The sequence below is a fragment of the Piliocolobus tephrosceles genome, chromosome 10 (genome assembly GCF_002776525.5).
Source record: "Piliocolobus tephrosceles isolate RC106 chromosome 10, ASM277652v3, whole genome shotgun sequence".
Classification (NCBI taxonomy): Eukaryota; Metazoa; Chordata; class Mammalia; order Primates; family Cercopithecidae; genus Piliocolobus; species Piliocolobus tephrosceles.
The window spans coordinates 93,208,209-93,228,541 of NC_045443.1; the positions used below are offsets into that span (position 1 = coordinate 93,208,209).

Here is a 20,333-nt window from a genome sequence, read left to right on the forward strand (position 1 = left end):
CAAAGAAAGGAAATGACCCTAAAATCTTATATAGTTTAAGAAATAGGGTGCCATTTCCATTAACTTCCCTAATTTGCTATCATCAGCCATAAAAAATTCTAGCCCATAAAATCAGATTTCATTAATTACTCATTTTAGCAACAATATTAGCCACAGATGAATTGGCATAGTCTGTAAAGCAATGGTTTTCAAACTTTAGCAAGCATTAGAACACCTGGAGGGATTGTTAAACATAGATTCTTAGGCCTCATCTCCAGAATTTCTGATTCAGTAGGTCTGGGGTAAGGTTTGAGAATGTGTATTTCTCACAAGTTGCCAGGTAAGGCTGATGGTGCTGGTTCAGGGACCACACTCCACTGCTGCAAATAAAAACTGTGCTAAAAATTTAGATTTGTACGCACATTTACAGATAAGCTGACCTGCAAAAGAACAGTATTTCTTAAGAAGCTACCTTCCATTCTGCAGGCACAATCAGATTTCAGTTATTCTATAGCTGTATACATAAAATGAATGGTGTCCAGAGACACACAAATGTGGGACAATGAATCTATGCCCATGTTCTTAATAAGGCAAAAGACTATGCTTTCAATGTGCAACACGCTCAGTGAAGCAATCATAGGAATTAAAACATCACATTCAGTCCAGGTGTGGTGGCTCATGCCTGTAATCCCAGCACTTTGGGAGGCTGGGGTGGGCGGATCAGCTGAGGTCAGGAGTTCGAGACCAGCCTGACCAACATGGAGAAACCCCGTCTCTACTAAAAATACAAAATTGGCCGGGCGTAGTGGCACATGCCTATAGGCCCAGCTACTCCAGAGGCCGAGGCAGAAGGATCATTTGAACCAGGGAGGCAGAGGTTGTGGTGAGCCGAGATCATGCCATTGCACTCCAGCCTGGGCAACAAGAGCGAAACTCCATCTCAAAACAAAAAACAAAAACAAAAACAAAAAAACACATTCAAAAGAGACAACTATTTACAAATTCAATACAAGCTCTTTTGTAATTCAGAAAAAAGTACAGATAAAAGTCAAATGTACCCAAACTTGGGGTGGAAAAATCGAAAACCAGAACCATTCACATTTCCAACCATGGTCGCTATTGGTCCAATTGCTTATGGGCTCTATTTTCTTCTTTTTTCTTTTTTCTAAAGAGAGTAGGGACAGCAAGAATTGTCACGGAACTGGATCCCTGGAAGCCAACATAGTCTTGGCCACTTAGGCTGTTTTTTATCCACTACCTGGCCTTATCCACAGTTTTGGCTTGGCTTAGCTCAATTCAAACACATGCTTAGTAATGGCACTAGGGGCTGCTACACTGCTGCAGAAATTGAAATCAGTATGAAAATGGGATAGAAAGATGTCAGGAAATTAGTATTATTTTAAAAGGAAATTACTTCCAATTTCAAAAGCAGCCTGAGATTAATAAGAAAATGAGGTTTCCATTCCATAGGGTCTTCTAGGATGGAGATGTCTCATTCTAACATCCTTTTGAAATGGAAAAACACTTAATGTATAATCCCCTTTACTTGATTTTCCTGAACCTCTTTACAGACTGATAATTTTCTTGCTGTCAGTATATTGTATAGAATAGTTGTATTTTAAGACTTCTTCAAAAGTGCCTGTTAACTATGAGTAATTATCCCTTGTTGAATTTGGCAGAACAAAGAGAAACTTCTAGAATTTTTATTTTCAGCCTTAGAAAGTGTTGTTAACTCTGAAAGTTTATAGTTAGAGGACTTACTTTAAAAAAAGAAAGTAATACTTTTAAATGCATGCACATGAATTTTTTTTTTTTTTTTTTGACAGAGTCTTGCTTTGTCACTCAGACTAGAGTGCAGTGGGACCATCTCGACTCACTGCAACCTCCACCTCCCAGGTTCAGGTGATTCTTGTGCCTCAGCCTCTCAAGTAGCTGGGATTACAGGCGCCCACCACTACACCCAGCTAATTTTTGTATTTTTAGTAGAGACAGGGTTTTGTCATGCTGGCCAGGCTGGTCTGGAACTCCTGACCTCAGGCGATCCACCCGCCTTGGCCTCCCAAAGTGCTGGGACTACAGGTGTGAGCCACTGGGCCTGGCCACCTGAAGTTTTTATAAGGCCCTGGAGAACTCTGGCACTTTGTTGTGGTTGATCAGAGCCATTCAGGTAGTCTCATAGGTCCTTCAGTCCACAAATATTGAGGGTCCACCCTGTGCCATGTTATAGGGGCCTCTGCCATTTTGCTCAGGACTCTACTCTGAGGTGGTCCTGTATGACTTGGATTATAAGAGACAGTTGAGGAAACAAAAGATCTGCATGCTCTCCTTTCATGAATTCGCTAAAATATCATGGCAAAATATTTTGAGCACTCTACCTTACATAAGCTTTCTAGTTCACAGTCTGGTAAGTTGACATGTCTCTAAATATTTGTTATTTTCTGATTGAATCCTACCTGAACCCCGTTAACTGAGATACACTCAATCATAGCACCCTTTATCTGAAGCAATCCTGTGGATTTCAAAGATCTGTCAGTGTCTAGAAACAAACAGGTATCTGTTGAATGAATGCTGCATTTTCTTCAACTCTGGGAGCCCGGATTAACTTCTATAAGTAATAGCACTGTTTCTGTTTTGGTTACTTTCTGTCCACTGTCCTAGTCATTTTGGTTACCCTGATGCTGCCCCAGTGACTCAGCTCAGCCAGCACTGTCCTGCTGGCCAACTGGATCATGGCTGCTGGTGGCCTATCCTATACTAGGGCTGAGAGAAAGAAGAAAGAATAGGGACGTCTACCCTTCAGGAAATGCAGTAGAATATTCTGCAGCCGTTTCCATTTTATTCATTTTGCTTTGGTTTGCTCAGAATTATCAGAGCAAGACATAAAATCGAAGAATTGGAGTGCTCATCCTTATTTTCTCCTTGCCCAATCCCCATCCATAGTCTCTGGATGTGTCCCAACAAGGTGCTTACAGATGAGCCACTCTGTATCTTTTCTGGAAGTCGGGGAGGTAAGGACAGATAAACAATGATACTAATTTTTCATCATCTCCCTATTCCTGTGTTGCTATCGTTCAACCAAACACCTACTGAGCACCTACTTCTGGCCCAGGTAATGCACTTGGTCCTGAGAATGCAAAGATCATACAGTTCCTCAGAGAGTTCACAGTCTCCTGGGGGATGCAGAGAAGTAAAAGTTCAGAGGAAAGTCCAGGAGATGTATGAACCTAGAGGAAAGAGAGTTTAACTCTGCCTTAGGGTGAGGAGGGGGTCAGTTCTCTTCACGGAGGAGAATTTTTATTCATTCTGCTGGCTGGACAGCAAAGATACCGGGCATAAAATAGAGGTTCTTATTTTTCCCACTTTAAAATCTATTCCACAATGTTCCCCATTTATTGTCAAAGCTGGTTTCAGTGTGATCACTACTAATATGATTATGCCATCCTCTCGCTCCTACTTACTTTATACTTTATATCTGAAGGTCACAGTACTAAAACCTGGCATGGGTGTTTTCCAAGGAATCTGGTTATCATGCTTGACTTAACACTAAAACCGAAGATTAAAAGACAAGTTAATGGGCACTTGATAGGATGGGTATGGAGTCGGAGCTGTGATGGGCAGAAGAAAAAATTCGCAGCACTGTGTTAAGCATATACCAACCAATGCCCAAAGCTGATGGTAACCTATGATTTGTTTTTCTTAGGGTAGGACTTGTTTCACCTACCATGTGGAATGTTCCTGGGGCCTTGACAGGTCTGAAGCCATGAACAGGGATGCATTGATCAGCGTGGCCATTGCAGAAGCAGCTGCCCTTGACAATGAAATCATAGATTGCATAGTGTGTAAAATGTTGAGGCTCTTCGTTCAGGTCATTTCTCTGACAGGGACAAGACTGTCGTTTTAGCAACTGCACGCGAAGGTTGGTGATCTTCAGCTGCTCCCGAACTTTGGCACTGTAAGGGTTCTCTGTATCGTATGGTGGTGACAAAGCTTTGAAAATAACCTGTAAGGAGAAAGAAAATACCATGCATTTATAGGACTGTGTGCAAACCCTGAATTGTTTGCCTAATATAGCCCCTGTTTGATTTATGCCTTATGTCACCTGTGAACGATAAGATAACAAGAAGTTTTTAGACCTTGAGCACACCTGGGAAAGAGCTGCCCTGTTATTCTAAGAAGCAGATGTGCTGCCTGTTTGTATACAGAAGTATACATTGAGTGACCAGCAGAGACCCGATTCTTGAGATAAAGGCAGCCATACAAAGATCTTGCCGGGAAGAGCATTCTGGGCAGAGCGAAGAGCAAGCTTAAAGCCTCTGAGGCAAAGTCAAGCTTGGCTTGTTCAAGGAAGAACAACAAAGTCAGTGTGACTGGAGACCAGTGAACAAAGAGACAGTGGCTGGAGAGGTGGACAGAGAGCAGGTGTGAGATCAACATGAATGGAGCCCTGTGGAAGTCACAGTAGGGTTATGCTGACTACAGCGGAAGCCACGGGGACACTGTAGGCAGAGAGGTGATATCTGATTTACCTTGCCTAGAAATAGAACTCTCTCTTTTTGGATATAAAAGTATCACCTTAGAGATCAATTTCACACCAAAAGTATGAAAAGGAAAGAATCGACCGTGCAGATCACATCTCCAAGGTCTACTGGTACAGACCTATCCTCAATGAAATATAACTTTGGAGGAGAGGGTAAGGGTAATAATTCAGCAGACATTGGGACTCTGTAGCCCATTGTCCAGCCGGTAGCCAGTGTGGTTCTCTATAAACAGAGATTGGATCGTGTCACTCCCTTACTTAAACCACCCCCACCCGAAGACCTCCCATTTTCCTCAGAACAAGATACAAAGTCCTTATAATGGCTCTGCCTGGTTTTTGTTCTTAGTACTTATCACCATCTGACATTATATTTGTAGTGGTTTAGTGATTTACTGTCTTCCCAGTCCAGACCATAAACTTCAGGTAGGTGGTCACGGATGTATCCTAGGACAGTGGCTGCTTACATAGTAAGTATTCAATAAATTTTTGGTAAACAAATTAATTAATTTAACATTGTTCTTGGCATTTATGTAATAGGTGAGAATTCCAGATAACTTCCTTACGTCGGGTCCTAAATTCATTCGCATACTGAATGTCATGTTATAGCACCAGTATCATGACAATAGTAAGAAATAATGGAATAATTAACCGGTATTTGTATTTCTAGCTATTTTTGAACTTTTAAAGCTTAGAAAATGTTGTATCTTAAACTCAAATCACATTCTGTCCCATTTATCCATATGCAAAGTGGTGGAAGGAAGCTTATCAGAAAATAAAATTGTCCAACAAACAATATGTCATATATTCAAAAGTCAGTACAGAAGTAACATCTTTTTCTTTTAACCACAGCCTGAACTAGAACCTGACTTTCTGTTTTGAAACATTTTTTAAAAATTGAATCCATTATGGGCTTTCATAAGGTACTTATTCTCAATATGACCTCCAAACACTGGCATTTCTGTTAGACACTCAGGAAGAACCCTTGCTCTAAATGATATCAATAACGTACTACCTCCTATTTTATCAACCACAGTAATGCAAGGACATGGAAAAGGACGCACCAGTGCTAACCAAGCAGGTGCTCCATTGAAAAGTCTGTGGTGTCCTTCTTATTATCTGCCCACCCTTCCTTTTCCTGAACCTTGGTGGCAACTGTTTGGTCTCTCTATCTCTGCCATGTATTTACCCTTGACATTTACCCTAGTTCCCTCTCTCACCCCATTCCATCTTCCCCTCACCCTGAGAATTGTTCTGCACAGGCAAAGCCAGAGGAAGCTCTGTCAAGGTCCATAGGAACTTTGAAGCTCTTCTGCTTCCTGAGCCCAGACAGTGGGAGCTGAATGGCGGCTCTGTGCTTGGTGTGCATGACACCACAGTTGGCAGGCGGATATCAGCAGGGAAGGGACATCATGACCCCTGAGGCTGTGTGCTGGAAAGGAGACAGCAGAGTGCCACAGACACAAAAGTGAACGGGAATTTAAACCATGAAATCTTTTTTCCAGAAAGGAGACGCCTTAATCTGATACCCTGGGAATGGATCTACCCTGCGTCAGGAAACAAAGAGTGCGCCAATCCAGATGCTTCCAACTTCTGGCAGGTCGCCCTTTGGGTCCCACCCAGTTTTTCTTCAAACTTCCCCAGAAGAAGCCTGTATGGCATGACTGAAATGAAGTAAGAAAACACGTAGAAGCCCTCAGGACAGTATCAGCCTCTTCTATTTTTTGTTCCCATAAGGAAAGGAATGTATCTATAGGCCCACCACTGATCCTCTGTCTGCAACTGCCTCTTAATACACGCTCCCAACAAGATATATTAATATTTAGAAAGCCAGGGATCAAGCTTTTTGACCAGGTTCAAGCATACTTCAGTATTTCTGGCTTGTTAGTGCTATTGGCCAGGACTTCATGATCTCATTTTTTAATTAAGAAACTTTATTATGTTTTGGTGGTTAATATTATGCTCACCACAGAAAAATCTGTCATGCAAAATACTAAGGATAATAAGTACCTACAATGTGATCTACCTCCAAAGAGAACCAGGGAGGCCAACTTGATATCTTTCTACCTAAACTTCCATATGTACGCATATATAAAAAATACAACATAAACATCTTTATATATCTTGTGAGTATTCTTCCAAGTCAATAAATGTATCTCTACATCAGAGGTTCTCAGAGAGTGGTTCCCCAGACCAAGAGCACCCCTAGGGAACTTGTTAGAGACGCAAATTCTTGGACCCTATCCAAGATCAACGGAATCAGAAACTCTGCAGGTGGGGCCCAGCAATCTGTGTTCCAACAAGCCTTCCAGGTGATTCTGATACATAACAAAATTTGAGAAACACCGTTACATAATTTAAAAACCTGCTTAGAATTACAGTGTGTGGATATGACATAATTTATTTAGCCAGGCTGCTATTGTTAGGCAACTAGATTGCTTCCAACTTCAGTGTAACCCACTGCAGGGAACAACCTTGTAGCTACAATGTGGATGTATAGACAGTAGTCAGCCCTTATCCTCGGAGAATGACTTCCAAGACACCCAGGGGATGCCTGAAACTGCAGATAGTAGTGAACCCATAGAGACATACATACCTATGATAAAGTTTAATTTATAAATTAGGGGCAGTAAGAGATTAACAACAATAACAAATAATAGAACAATTATAACAATATACTGTAATGAAAGTTATGTAAATGTGGTCTCTCTCTCTCTCTCAAAATATTTATTGTACTCGTCTATTTTTGGACCATGGTTGATGGTTACTGAAACCGCGGTGAGTGAAACTGCACATAAGGGAGGACTACTTATAATAATTTCCTGAAGATACATTTCCAAAGCTGAAATCAATGGGTAAAGGAAATGCATAATTTAAAAAATATCTGACCCTCTGAATGAATCATGTACCCCTTCCTACTTACCCTTTGGAATCTTCACATTTTCCGGGTCTTGCCTTATTTCTCTAAGCCTCAAATCCCTTGAACTTTGCCTGAGGATGGGGATTCTTGGCTCAGGTTCTGCCATTTCTCTGTGCCCCAGTGTAACACGGAAATCCTTACAAAGTCCTGAACAAGTGAAAATGACCTATATGATCTTTCTATTCTAGAACACTCATTAAAAATTCTCAATAAGAAGATGGAAAACTAGGTTAGGTGAGGTGGCTCACGCCTGTCATCCCAGCACTCTGGGAGGCCAAGGTGGGTGGATCACGACGTCAGGAGTTTGAGACCAGCCTGGTCAACATGGTGAAACCCCATCTCTACTAAAAATACAAAAATTAGCCAGGTGGGGTAGCGGGAAAAAAAAAGCATTCTATATATCTTAATTACACTTTGAGATGAAAATTTAAACAGAGCATCAATACAGTGTGAACAGAATAAGGAGTAAATATTAGGTACGTAATAGTCAAGGAATTCTTTGAAAATCGAACTCATACCTTAACATATTGCTCCATGCCTAATATTATATTGCCTATGTTGAATTATAAAAATTTGTAATAATAAATGTGATCATATTTTTAAAAAGTCTTTTTAGCTGCTAGCTTGAGGAATATTCCAAGGCCGTCCTGTGGACTCCCTTGGAACTCGTTCCTTCCATGATGGCATACTTACACTGGTCTATTGTTGTTGCCTATTTACTTGTCTGTATCTCACATCAGACTCAGTGCTCAGAGGGCAGGGATCCTGTTGGTCTGGTTCACAACTGTGCTCCCCAGCACGTCCCACAGTCTCTGGCACACTGTAGCATTTCATAATGACTGCTGAATGAATAAATGAATGAACCATTTCTCCAAGTATCATTCTAAGAGGAGAAGCCAAACAGGGTCTAGAGTTTAGAAGAACACAGATAGCAAGATGCTCTTACCACAAGTTCCGCACTCTTGATGAGAACAATGTGAACACACACATCTATGTATAAACACTATATAAAAATATGTAATACATTTCAAAATGTTTTATGGGTTTCTTCTGTATAGTAGCACACAAGATCTTTCATATTCTTAAGAAAAAGGATCAGGCAGGCATAGCAAACACTCCAAGAAATACAAATTTTTCCCATAGTTTCTGATCTAGTTTTCTTATTTACTAAAAACAGCAACTTCAGGAACATAACTGCATTTGTTCTTTAATAGTTCTTGAAATACTAGACATCTTCACGTTCTTAAAGGAACAGCTTTTTGTTTTAATGATTTTCTCCATTGTTTTTCTGTTTTTCTTTTTCATTGATTTTTACTTTTATCTTTATTATTTACTTTCTTCTGCTTACTTTGGGTTTAATGTGCTCTTCTTTTACAAGTTTCTTAAAGGGAAAACTTAGATCATTGATTTGACTTTTTAAAAATAATTCACTGCTTATTTTACCTTTAAGCTCTGTTGGACTTGAAGATCATTGATTTGAGATGTTTCTTTTCCCCTAAGTACTTCTTTAGTTGCATCCCCCCAGAGTTTGATATGCTGCGTTATCATTTTCATTCAATTTCAAAATACTGTTGATTTCCTTCTGATTTCTTCTTTGAATAATTGGAATAAAAAGTGTGTTTATTCCAGTTATTTGGGGATTTACCAGATACCTTCCTGTTATTGATTTCTAACTTAATTTCATTGTAGTCAAAGAACATATTTTGTATGATATGAATCCTTTTACATTTATCAATACTTGTTTTATGACTCAGTATATGGTCTGTCTTGATAATGCACCTTGTATCCTTGAAAAAGTATTGAAATATCCAGCTATAATTATCAACTTATTTCTCCCTGCAGGTCTTGCTTCACGTATTTTGAAGTCCTGTTGTTGGGTGCATAAACATGGAGGATTGTTGGTTTTTTTTTTTTTAAGGTGAAGTCTCGCTCTTGTCCCCCAGACTGGAGTGCAATGGCGCGATCTCGGCTCACTGCAACCTCCACCTCCCAGGTTCAAGTGATTCTCATGCCTCATCCTCCTGAGTAGTTGGGATTACAGGCACCTGCCACCACGCCTGGCTAATTTTTGTATTTTTAGTAGAGGCAGGGTTTCACTATCTTGGCCAGGCTGGTTTTGAACTCCTGACCTCAGGTGATCCACCTGCCTCGGCCTCCCAAAGTGTTGGGATTACAGGCGTGAGCCACCGTGCCCTGTCAACATGGAGGACTGTTATATCCTCTTGAGGAAGTGACTGTTTTTTCAGTGTATGTCCCTTTTTATCCTTGGCAATAGTCTTTGATCTAAAATCTCCTTTGATAGTAATATAGCCACTCAAGCTTTCTTTTAAAGTGTTAGTAGGGTAAATCTTTTTTTATCCTTTTAGCTATGTCTTTATATTTAAAGGGGGCTTCTTACAGGCAGCATACCTAATCTTTTTAAAAAAATTTGTCCAATATTATAATCTATGCCTTTAATGGGGGTGTTTACATCTTTTACATTTAATGTCATTGATGATATTTACCACTTCACATATAGTATAAGAAACTAGGAATAGTCCTCCCCTCAACCTTTGCACTGTTGTCATGCATATTACCTCTACGTATGTTATAAGTTCCACAACACACTGTTAATACCTTGGCTTTAAAAAGCCAACTAATTACCTTTAAAGAGATTTTAGAAATTAAAAAAGGCATTTCACATGTATTCACCTATTTTTCCTTTTTGATGATCTTCATTTCTTTTTGTAGGTCCAGATATCCATCTGTTATCATTTTTCTTCTGTCTGAAGGATTTCCTTCAATGCAAGTCTGCTGGTGAAAAACTTACTTATTTATTTATTTTTTGGCTTCTTTATGTCTGAAAAAGTCTTGACTTCATCTTCATTTTTGTAAAATATTTTTTGCTGGGTATAGAATTCTAAGTTGACTTCTTTTTTTTTTTTTTTTTTGGCACTTAAAAGTTTCTGCCCCCACTGTCTTCAGGCTTACATTGTTTCCAACAAAAAACGTCGGTCATTCTTAGATTTGTTCCTCTGTACGTAACGTGCTATTTTTTTCTCTGGCTGCTTTTCTGGTTTTCTTTTTACCATTGCTTTTTAAACAATTTGATTATTATGTGTTTTGGAGTAGATTTCTCCTTGTTTCTTGTGTTTAAGGTTTGTTGTACTTCCTGGATCCATGGATTTATAGTTATTATAAAAATTAGAAACATTTCAACCATTATTTGTTAAAAATTTCTGTTCCCCTCCTCTCTCTTCTTTCCTTTGTTGGTTCCAACTACATGTACCAAATTGCCTGAAGCTGTCCCAGAGCTCACTAATGCTATATTCACTTCTTTTTCTGGCTTTTTTTCTCCCTGTGTTTCATATTGGGTCATTTTTATTGCTATGTATTAAACATCACTAATCTTTTCTTCTATGGTGTCTATTCTACTAATCCTGTTTGTTGTGTATTTTTCATCTCAGGCATCAGAATCTTCGAAAATGGTCATTCAATTTTTTTTTTTTTTTTTTTTTTTTTTTTTGCTATCTTTTCCATGCCTCTGCTTAATGTGCTCCATCTTTCTTCCACCATTTGAACATAAGAAATACAGTGATAATGACGGTTTTTAACCCCTCAGCTACTAACTCTATCATTTGTGTCATTTCTGTGTCTGTTTCTGTTGATTTTTCTTTTTATTATGAGTTGCATTTCCCTGTTTTTTTGCAGGTCTTGATTGGCTGCTAGGTATCGTGAATTTTACCTTGTTGGGTGATGAATATTTTTGTATTCTTGAGCTTTTTCTCGGGATGCAATTCAGTTTCTTGGAAATAGCTGGATCATTTTGAGGTTTGTTTTTACATTTTGTTATGTGGGATCAATGCATTTTCTAGCGTAGGGCTAATTCTGCCCCTCTACTGAGGTGATACCCTTCTAATTACTCTAACAATGAATTACAAGGTTTCCCACACTGTCTATCTATTGCTGGCCCCATGTTACCTCTGAGGATTGTTCCTTCCATCCTTCAGGGTGTTTCTCTCTGGCTTCAGGTAGTTTTCTTGCACATGTGTAGAACAGTTCTCAGCTGGAGACTTGAGAAGGACCATCTGCAAATCTCTGAAAGTCTCTTCCAATATAGTACTCTCCTCTCTGGAACTCTACCTTGCAAACTCTAGCTCTCTTGGTCTTTCCCAGATTCTCGAGTCCTTAAGTCAGGAAATTCATCAAGCTCTATGTAGGTTCCTCTTCCCTGCACTGCAGACTGGACACCCTCTCTAGGCAGTAAGCTGGGGTAATTGTAGGGCTCACCTCATTTGTTTCCCTTCTCCCAGGGATCATTTTCCTCTTCTGCTTGATGTTCAATACTTTAAAACAATTGCTTCACATATTTTGTCCAGTTTTTTAGTTGCTTCAGGTGGGAGGGTAAACCTCGTCCTTATTACCCATCCTCGATGAGAAGTGACATGTAAAAACTCAAGGCGGCTTAACTTTTATAAAACACAGTTTCTAAAACTGTACATAAACTAAGCCTTTATTTATGTACTCAAATATATAGAAATGGCATATTGGATGTTTTATAATAAAGTTAGAAGTATAGTTATATTTAGTAGATAGAAAGGCCTGAAAAACCAATAAAATATGTTCCTGCAAAGTTTGAAAAAGAAAATATAAGCATCTAAACTTTGTACGTTTATTCAATAATTCTGTTTTAGTAATTTGTGTCTGAGTATACCAGTAAACTCCCATTATAACTTTTCAAATAATTTATGATACCTATTATTATGATCGCCTATATATGTAAGTATTGTTTTCTTTTCTTTTTTTTTTCAGAGACAATGTCTTGCTTGAGTCTAGTGGCACGATCATAGCTCACCACAGCCTTGAACTACTGGGTTTAAGTAATCCTCCTGCGTAGCTGGGACTACAGGTGATTGACACCATGCCCAGCTAATTTTTTTATTTTTTGTAGATACTAAGTCTCTTTTGTAGATACTATGTTGCCCAGGTTGGTCTCAAACTCCCGGCCTCAAGAGATCTTCCTGCCTTGGTCTCTCAAAGTTCTGGGATTATAGGCATGAGCCACTGTGCTTGGACTATTTATATTTTTTGTGTGTGTTTATGCTATGTTTTGATGCATCCTTATATATCCCCAACATCTAATACAATATCTTATGAATTCTCAATAATGTTACTGAATGAGTGAATCTGAATCATGTCAATACAGGTTTATTTTGATTTTCCAATATAAAAATAATGGAATAACTATAATAAAAATTTATTTTTATAATGCACATTTCATTAATAAGCAAAAATTCTAGGTACATATTGTCTCACAGTAAACTTTATCACTTTAAAAATATCTTAATTTTTATGATAATCTTATACTCCCTCCAACATAACTAGCACAATTTTACTTTATAGAAAAAATATATTTAATATGCCAGGCATGATGGCTCATGCCTGTAATCCCAGCATTTTGAGAGGCTGAGGCAGGCGGATCACGAGGTCAGGAGTTCAAGACCGGGCTGGCCAATATGGTGAAATCCCATCTCTACTAAAAATACAAAAAATTAGCTAGGTGTGGTGGCACGTGCCTGTAGTCCCAGCCACTCAGAAGGCTGAGGCAGGAGAATCACTTGAACCCGGGAGGCGGAGGTTGCAGTGAGCCAAGATTGTGCCACTGCAATCCAGCCTGGGCAACGGAGCAAGACTCTGTCTCAAAAAAAGAAAAGAAAAAAACCCATAGATTTAATATTAATCAGCTTATTATTTATTCATTACATTATTCAAAGATAGCATTTAAAAAGTACTGAATATTTGAATATTTTCAGTAATAACTTTATGCCAACTGCAGGAATGACTACAAACATTTAGGGAGAAATCCCTGGAACTTTTGCCTAATATAATCTAATGAAAAGACAAATCACCTCTATAGTAAAACCTCTTTCTTTCTTTCTTTCTTTCTTTCTTTCTTTCTTTCTTTCTTTCTTTCTTTCTTTCTTTTCTTTCTTTCTTTTCTTTCTTTCTTTCTTTTTCTTTCTCTCTCTCTCTTTCTTTCTTTTGAGACAGAGTCTCGCCTTTCTTTCTTTCTTTCTCTCTCTCTCTCTCTTTCTTTCTTTCTTTCTTTTGAGACAGAGTCTCGCTCTGTCGCCCAGGCTGGAATGCAGAGGCGTGATCTCAGCTCACTGCAACATTCTGTCAGGTGAGTACATGTATCCTAGTATGTTCTGAAACAGGCTTTCTGCTTCCATGGATAGGTGGCTGCTTGGAAAGTATGTGAAGTTTCCAGGGTTCCAGTGGGTGGGAATTCTGGTTTCATGGAAAGAGAAGCCTGGACAAGAAGATAGCATAATTGACATGTGGGCGTCTGCAGCTGGCTCGTTTAATTTTAGAACATTTGTCCTTGACTGTGCCCCTTTAAGTGAAGCACCTACTTGTCTTAGGGAAGTGTGTCTGTCTTTGGGGCAACACCAAAATCCTTTTGCTTATACTCTGGAGCATTCGGCACACTGTTTCATCAGATAGCCCACCCTTTAAAGTGGGAAAGTCTTATCTTCCGAGATAGGACAATATAACCTAATAAAGCTCTCTCTCAATGGAGCAAGCTGAGGAATGCAGTGCACTCAAGTGACTTACTTGTACGATAATAACCTCGATTTGTAAGTACACAAAAGCCTCTTTGCATGTTTCAAGGGCATATTTACAGTTTTAAAGTGATGCAAAGGCAGCTTCGTAAATATCTTCAGGGAAAAGGGAAATGACAGAACTGTGAGGAATGAGAAACATGATAGAAAACAAATTAGAAATAAAGACGGGGTAAAAATAAATTTTAAACATTCTTCAATACATGTGGAATTCTAGCCTTTTTTCTTTTTGCCCTCAGGACTTGAAGTCAAAGGATCTAAGTGTCAGAAACATCCTCAGCAATGAATGGGCTAGTCCAATTAGAGGAAACTGAGGCTCTGAGGACTTATGTGATTTGCCAAGTGTCAATCAATAGGTTGGGGACAGAGTTAAGACTGGAAACCAAATCCTAACCTCCAATCTAATGATTTTTTCACTATATCCCATTTTATACTTGTTTTGGAGCTAGCCATTCCTGGATTAAAATTAAATTTAAAACATAGGATTAAAGAAAATATTATATATGATTGATACCATCAGCACTTGTCAACCAAATAATGGATAGGACTAACTGTGCTACCTTTATTCTGTTAATGGATGTGATTAACTGAACACTGGATAAAAGCAGTGATACCTGCTTCTGCCTGGCTCGCAAAGATGTAGTGAACATTTTCTTCAAAAGTCTGAGACGTGGAAATGCCTTGAAAAATCACTGCCCTTTATAAATAAAATTGATTGGTGTGTCGTTTTTTGCTAGGAACCTGCCTTGTTTTTGTCAATCTCCCTTCTTTGGGACTGAGTCCTCCTGGGGAATACAGCTCGGTGACTAGGATTCATGGACAGGCCTGTTGGATGCTGTCTGTCTACATGGGTAACTTCTCAATACTGATCACCTCAATTTCCTATCACCATGCTTGGCCCACAGTTAGGAATACCCCGCTACTTCATCTTGGATCATCAATCTCTTTCTTGCTTGACCGATGCTGGAAATCACATATATGATCTCTTTGTTTTTTTCCCTGCCCATTCTTCCCCACTCTTTCTCCCTCTCTTTGTACCCAACTTTATACTCCAGCCATACCAAGATCCCCTTTCTGTTCCTAGAAAGCTCCATGAACCTGCTGCCTTCCCAGCTGTTGCCCATGCTATTCCCCAGCCGGATCACTTGCCACACCTCTCTGTCATTGCCACCCATTCTGCTCCCACCCTCTACTTGGCCAACTCATGCCAATCTTTTAGATATCATCTTTGATGTAACTTTATTCAGGAAGCTCTCTTAATCATCCCTGTTCCTTCTATGTGCTACTTCAAGCACCTGAATATACCATGTCTTCCAGACTTAGAATATACCATGTCTGTTTTTAAATTTGCTTAATTGCTTGTGTTTCTCTCTAGAATGTGAGTGAGACATGAGTGCAGGGGACCTTGTCTGCTTGCCCATCAGTGTGTAGGCAATGCTTGGCATATACGAGTTAACATATATTTGTTGAAAACTCATATTCATGCTTAATAATGACTTATGTTTTATAAACTGTTTTTATTTTTATCTCATTTCATCCTTATAGTAAATCTATGATGTGGTATTATCCATTCCCACCTTTCAGATACAGAAACTCTGAGAAGATGTTAATTAACCTATCCAAGGTCACCTAGCTAGTAAGTGGTAGAGCCAGTACTTGAACCCAGGTTGTTGGAGTCCAAGTTCAGTGCTATTACCATTACATCACAGCTGACTTTGTTTGGTTATAGAATACATAGCAAGTGATCAGGGAGTGAAATGACCAGACCTTCCCTTCAGGCAAAGAAAAGACTCTGAACCATGGTAAAGGCAGTTTGGGGACTAAGAGATGTAGTGGGGAGCAGGGGAAGAACAGTCACATGTGAGAGGCAAAGAAATGAATGTTGGAACAAAAACAGAACTAAAGGCTGAGCTTTGGGGGTCATCTATGGTTAGAGGTCAGAAAGGAGAAGAGCCAAAAATAATACAAAAAAAAAAAAAAAAGGATCCGCGAGCAATATGAGAAAACAGTGAAAATTCATTATCATAGAAGCCCAAGGAAGTGAGAATGCAAAGTAAAAAAAAATGTAATTAACAATGGCAAATGCAATTTATTAGAAAAAAGGATATCACAAAAACCTTTCTGGGTTTGGCTGGATAACAGAAGACTATTGAGGGTTTAGATAGAATAAGGGACAGCTATAAAGGATTCAGGAAAGAGCATGAGACAAGTAAATGGAAGCAAGAAAGAACTGATTGAAGAATTTTGGCAGTTGATTCATTCATCAGTTGATGGATATTTGGGTTGTTTACAGATTCTGGCTATAATGAATAAAAGTGCTATGAACATTCACCCAGAAGTCATTATGAGCATGTAAGTTATTTTTCATGGGTACTTAGGAGAGGAATTGCTAGGTGGTATGGTAAGTGTATATTTATAAGGAACTGCCAAAGTCTTTTCTAAAGTTGTTGTACTATTTTGCATTTCTAGCAGCAATGTATGATGAAAATTTTAGTTGCTATACCTCCTCTCCAACATTTAGTGTTATCAGTCTTCTGAGTTTTAGCCTTTATGGTGAATGTGAGCAGTATCTCCCTGTGGTTTTAATCTGTATTTCCCTGCTGAGTAATGATGCTGATGGTCATTTCATGTGTTTGACATGCATCCTCTTCTTTGGTGAAGTGTCTGCTCAAATCTTTTGCTCAGTTTTAATTCTTGTTTTCTCCTTATTGAGTTATGAGTTCCTTATGAATTATGATATGTAAATATATATTCCGTTTGTAATGATTTGCAAATATTTTCTATCCGTGGCTTCCTTTTAACACTTTCCTTAACAGTGTCTTTTTTTTTTTTTTTTGAGACGGAGTCTCGCTCTGTCACCCGGGCTGGAGTGCAATGGCCATATCTCAGCTCACTGCAAGCTCTGCCCCCCGGGTTTATGCCGTTCTCCTGCCTCAGCCTCCCAAGTAGCTGGAACTACAGGCGCCTGCCACCTCACCGGGCTAGTTTTTTGTATTTTTTAGTAGAGATGGGGTTTCACCGTGTTAGCCAGGATGGTCTCGATCTCCTGACCTCGTGATCCGCCCGTCTCGGCCTCCCAAAGTGCTGGGATTACAGGCTTGAGCCACCGTGCCCGGCCCCTTAACAGTGTCTTAATAGCAATAGGTTTTCATTTTATTTTATTTTTTGAGACAGGGTTTTGCTCTGTCACTTGGGCTGGCTGGAGAACAGTGGCACGATCACGGCTCACTGTAGCCTCAACCTCCTGGGCCCAGGTGTACCTCCCACCTCAGGCTCCCAAATAACTGGGACTACAGGCAAGCACCACCACACCTGGCTAACTTTTTAATTTTTTGTAGAGATGGGAATTCACTATGTTGCCCAGGCTGGTCTCAAACTCCTGGGCTCACGTAGTCTGCCCACCTTGGTCTCCCAAAATGCTGAGATTACAGCCGTGAGCCACTGTGCCTATCCAGTTTTTAATTTCTATGATGTTCAGTTTACCAGTATTTCTTTTTTATGGTTTGTGTTTTTTGTGTCCCATCTAAGAAATTTTTGCCTAAACTCAAGGTCATAAATATTTTCTCCTGGAAGTTGTATAGATTTCAGCTCTTAAACATTTAGGTCTGTAGTCCATTTTGAGTTATTTTTTCTCTACAGTTGAACTAAGCGTTGAGGTTCTTTTTTCTGTCCCTTCACATATGAATGTCTAATTAATCCAGCACTGTTTATTAGGAAGATAAACCTTTCTTCATTGAATCAGCGTGGTAACTTTGTTTGATGTGCTTTTCTTTACAGTTTGTTTTATTTTTTACATGGGGTTTATTGAGCTTCCTAGATCTGTGGATTTATAACTTTCACCAAGTTTGGAAATTTTTTTCCTGTTCCTCCTACAAAGATGTTTTTTGTCCTCAGCTTCTTCTTTTACACTCCAATTACTCGAATGTTAGACCACTTAATATTGTCCCACAGTTAACTGATGTTCTTTTTACTTAATCCTCTTTTCTCTCTGTGATTCATTAATTTATAGTTTCTATTGTTATGCCTTCAAGTTCACCAAACTTTTCCTTTGCACTATCTAATCTACTGTCAGTCCCTGGTAAAAAAAAATTTTTTTTTTTTTGAGATGGGCTCTTGCTCTGTCTCAGCTCACTGCAACCTCTGCCTCCTGGGTTCAGCACCTGCCACCACACCTGGCTAATTTTTGTGTATTTCAGTAGAGACGGGATTTCACCATGTTGGCCAGGCTGGTCTAGAACTCCTGACCTCAAGTGATCCACCTGCCTCAGCCTCCCAAAGTTCTGGGATTACACATGTGAGTCACTGCACCCAGCCCCTTGTGGTATATTTTTTTATTTCACATATTGCATTTTTCATCTTTAGAAGTTTTCACTTACATCTTTTAAAAATATCTTGCATTTCTCTCTTCCACATGTTCATGTTCTTGAACATATGGAGTATATTTGTAGTAGATGATCTAATGTCCTGGTTTGCTAATTCTACCAGCTGTGTCATTTCTGGATGTTTTTATTCATCAATTTTTCTTTTGGTTAGGAGTCATACTTTCATGCCTTGTAATTTTTTATTAAACATTACACATTGTGAATTTTATATTGTTGCTTGATGGATTTTGATATTTCTCTAAAAAGGGTTAGACTTTGTTTTAACACGCAGTTAATTTATTTGAGATCATGTTCAGCTTTTTGAAGATTGCTGTAAATTTTTTTTAGGGTGAATCCAGTTTTGCCTTTATTTTAGTGCTAATTTAACCCAATTACAAAGGTTTTCTGAGGGCTCTACCAGATGCCTGTGAATTATGAGGTCTTTCCAGTCCAGATAGTGAGAAAGTGAACTATTCGCAGCCTCAGAGGAATACTAAGAATGGTTCAACTACTACTTTCTGACAGTTCTTTATTCACTCTTTTAGAGTTTACCTCACATATATGCAGCTTAGTATTTAGCCAAAAACTTAAGGAGACCTTTGTGTACAGACCTCTGGACTTCTCTTATGTAACTTGCTCCTCCCCAGTATTCTACCCAACAAATTCCAGCTGCCCTGGCCTCCTTGAGGACTCATCTCTATCTCCTCAACTTAGTGGGCCCACTGGACTCTGGTTCTCCTTCCTATGTGGTGGCTTGGAAATGTCCCGTCAGCAAATTGGGGCAATTGTAGGGATTGTTATGTTTGTTTCTTCTTTCTCAGAGCACAGTCTTGTGCTGCCTGTTGCCACCGTCTGAAAACAATTGTATCATCTTTACTTGTTTGTTTGTTTGTTTTCTCCTTTAAGCTGTGTGTTTGTAGTGAGGAAAGAAGAGGCAGGCAGTCATTTCTGTAGCAGTTAATCCCTCATGAGCAGAAGCAGAAATCTCATTTCAAACTGGTAAGTTTTAAGAGGTTGAGACTTTTGGAGTGTCAGGAGTGAGACAAAAGGGAAAATCAATCTGATTTTAAGGAGATTAGTTTGAACACTAAAATGTAGTTATTCCATCTTTCTTATTCCTTCTTTACTCCATCTCCCTTTCTTCCTTAAAGGGGAGAGGATTCTACTTGAGATTGATTTTCCTTTAAGCAAATGAAAGTTGCAAGAATTGCTTCCTATATAATTTGTTGTATTAGGAGGTATGCACAGCATCTAAATAGCGGAAACTATAGTGTTGCAGATATCCTTTTCTCCCCCTGAAGTAAATGAAAATTACAACAGCTCTGGGTAGATATTTCACTTCTTGGGTTAAAAGTTCCTAGACTTTCATTTTGGTCCTGCTGTCATTCAATAGGATCAGAACAAAGCTATGCATACTCTTCCATGCTTCAGTCAATTAACTGTAATATCGAGGTATTTTAATACAGAATGTAAAATTCTGTGCATAGTAAAAGTGAATTTTCCTGAGGTAGGACAAATGAGATATTCTTTTTTTTTTTTTTTTTTTTTGAGATGGAGTCTCACTCTGTCTCTCAGGCTGGATGGAGTACAGTGGCGCCATCTCGGCTCCCTGCAACCTCCACCTCCAGGGTTCCAGCGATTCTCCCACTTCAGCCTCCAGAGTAGCTGGGATTATAGGCACTTGTCACCACGCCCAGCTAATTTTTTGTATTTTTAGTAGAGATGGGGTTTTACCATGTTGGCCAGGCTGGTCTCGAACTCCTGATCTGAAGTGATCTACCCACCTTGGCCTCCCAAAGTGCTGGGATTACAGGCGTGAACCACTGCACCCAGCCCAAAAGAGATATTCCTATAAGTAAAGTGCATTAAAAGACATTGGAAGAGTCACCTATGTTGTCTAATTTACCTATAAAACGTCATCACACTAGAAAAAC

At 39.2% G+C, this 20,333-nt stretch overlaps 1 protein-coding gene across 2 annotated transcripts in view; it reads right to left on the reverse strand.

The window, feature by feature from the left end:
• The window catches only part of NTN4 (netrin 4), a 123,651-nt gene that overhangs the window by 79,416 nt on the left and 23,902 nt on the right, over nt 1–20,333 (reverse strand). For both annotated transcript variants that reach the window (XM_023230363.2, XM_023230290.2), the window contains exon 3: nt 3,701–3,979. In XM_023230363.2, coding sequence (XP_023086131.2) covers nt 3,701–3,979 — 279 coding nt within the window. The remainder of the gene's footprint in view (nt 1–3,700; nt 3,980–20,333) is intronic.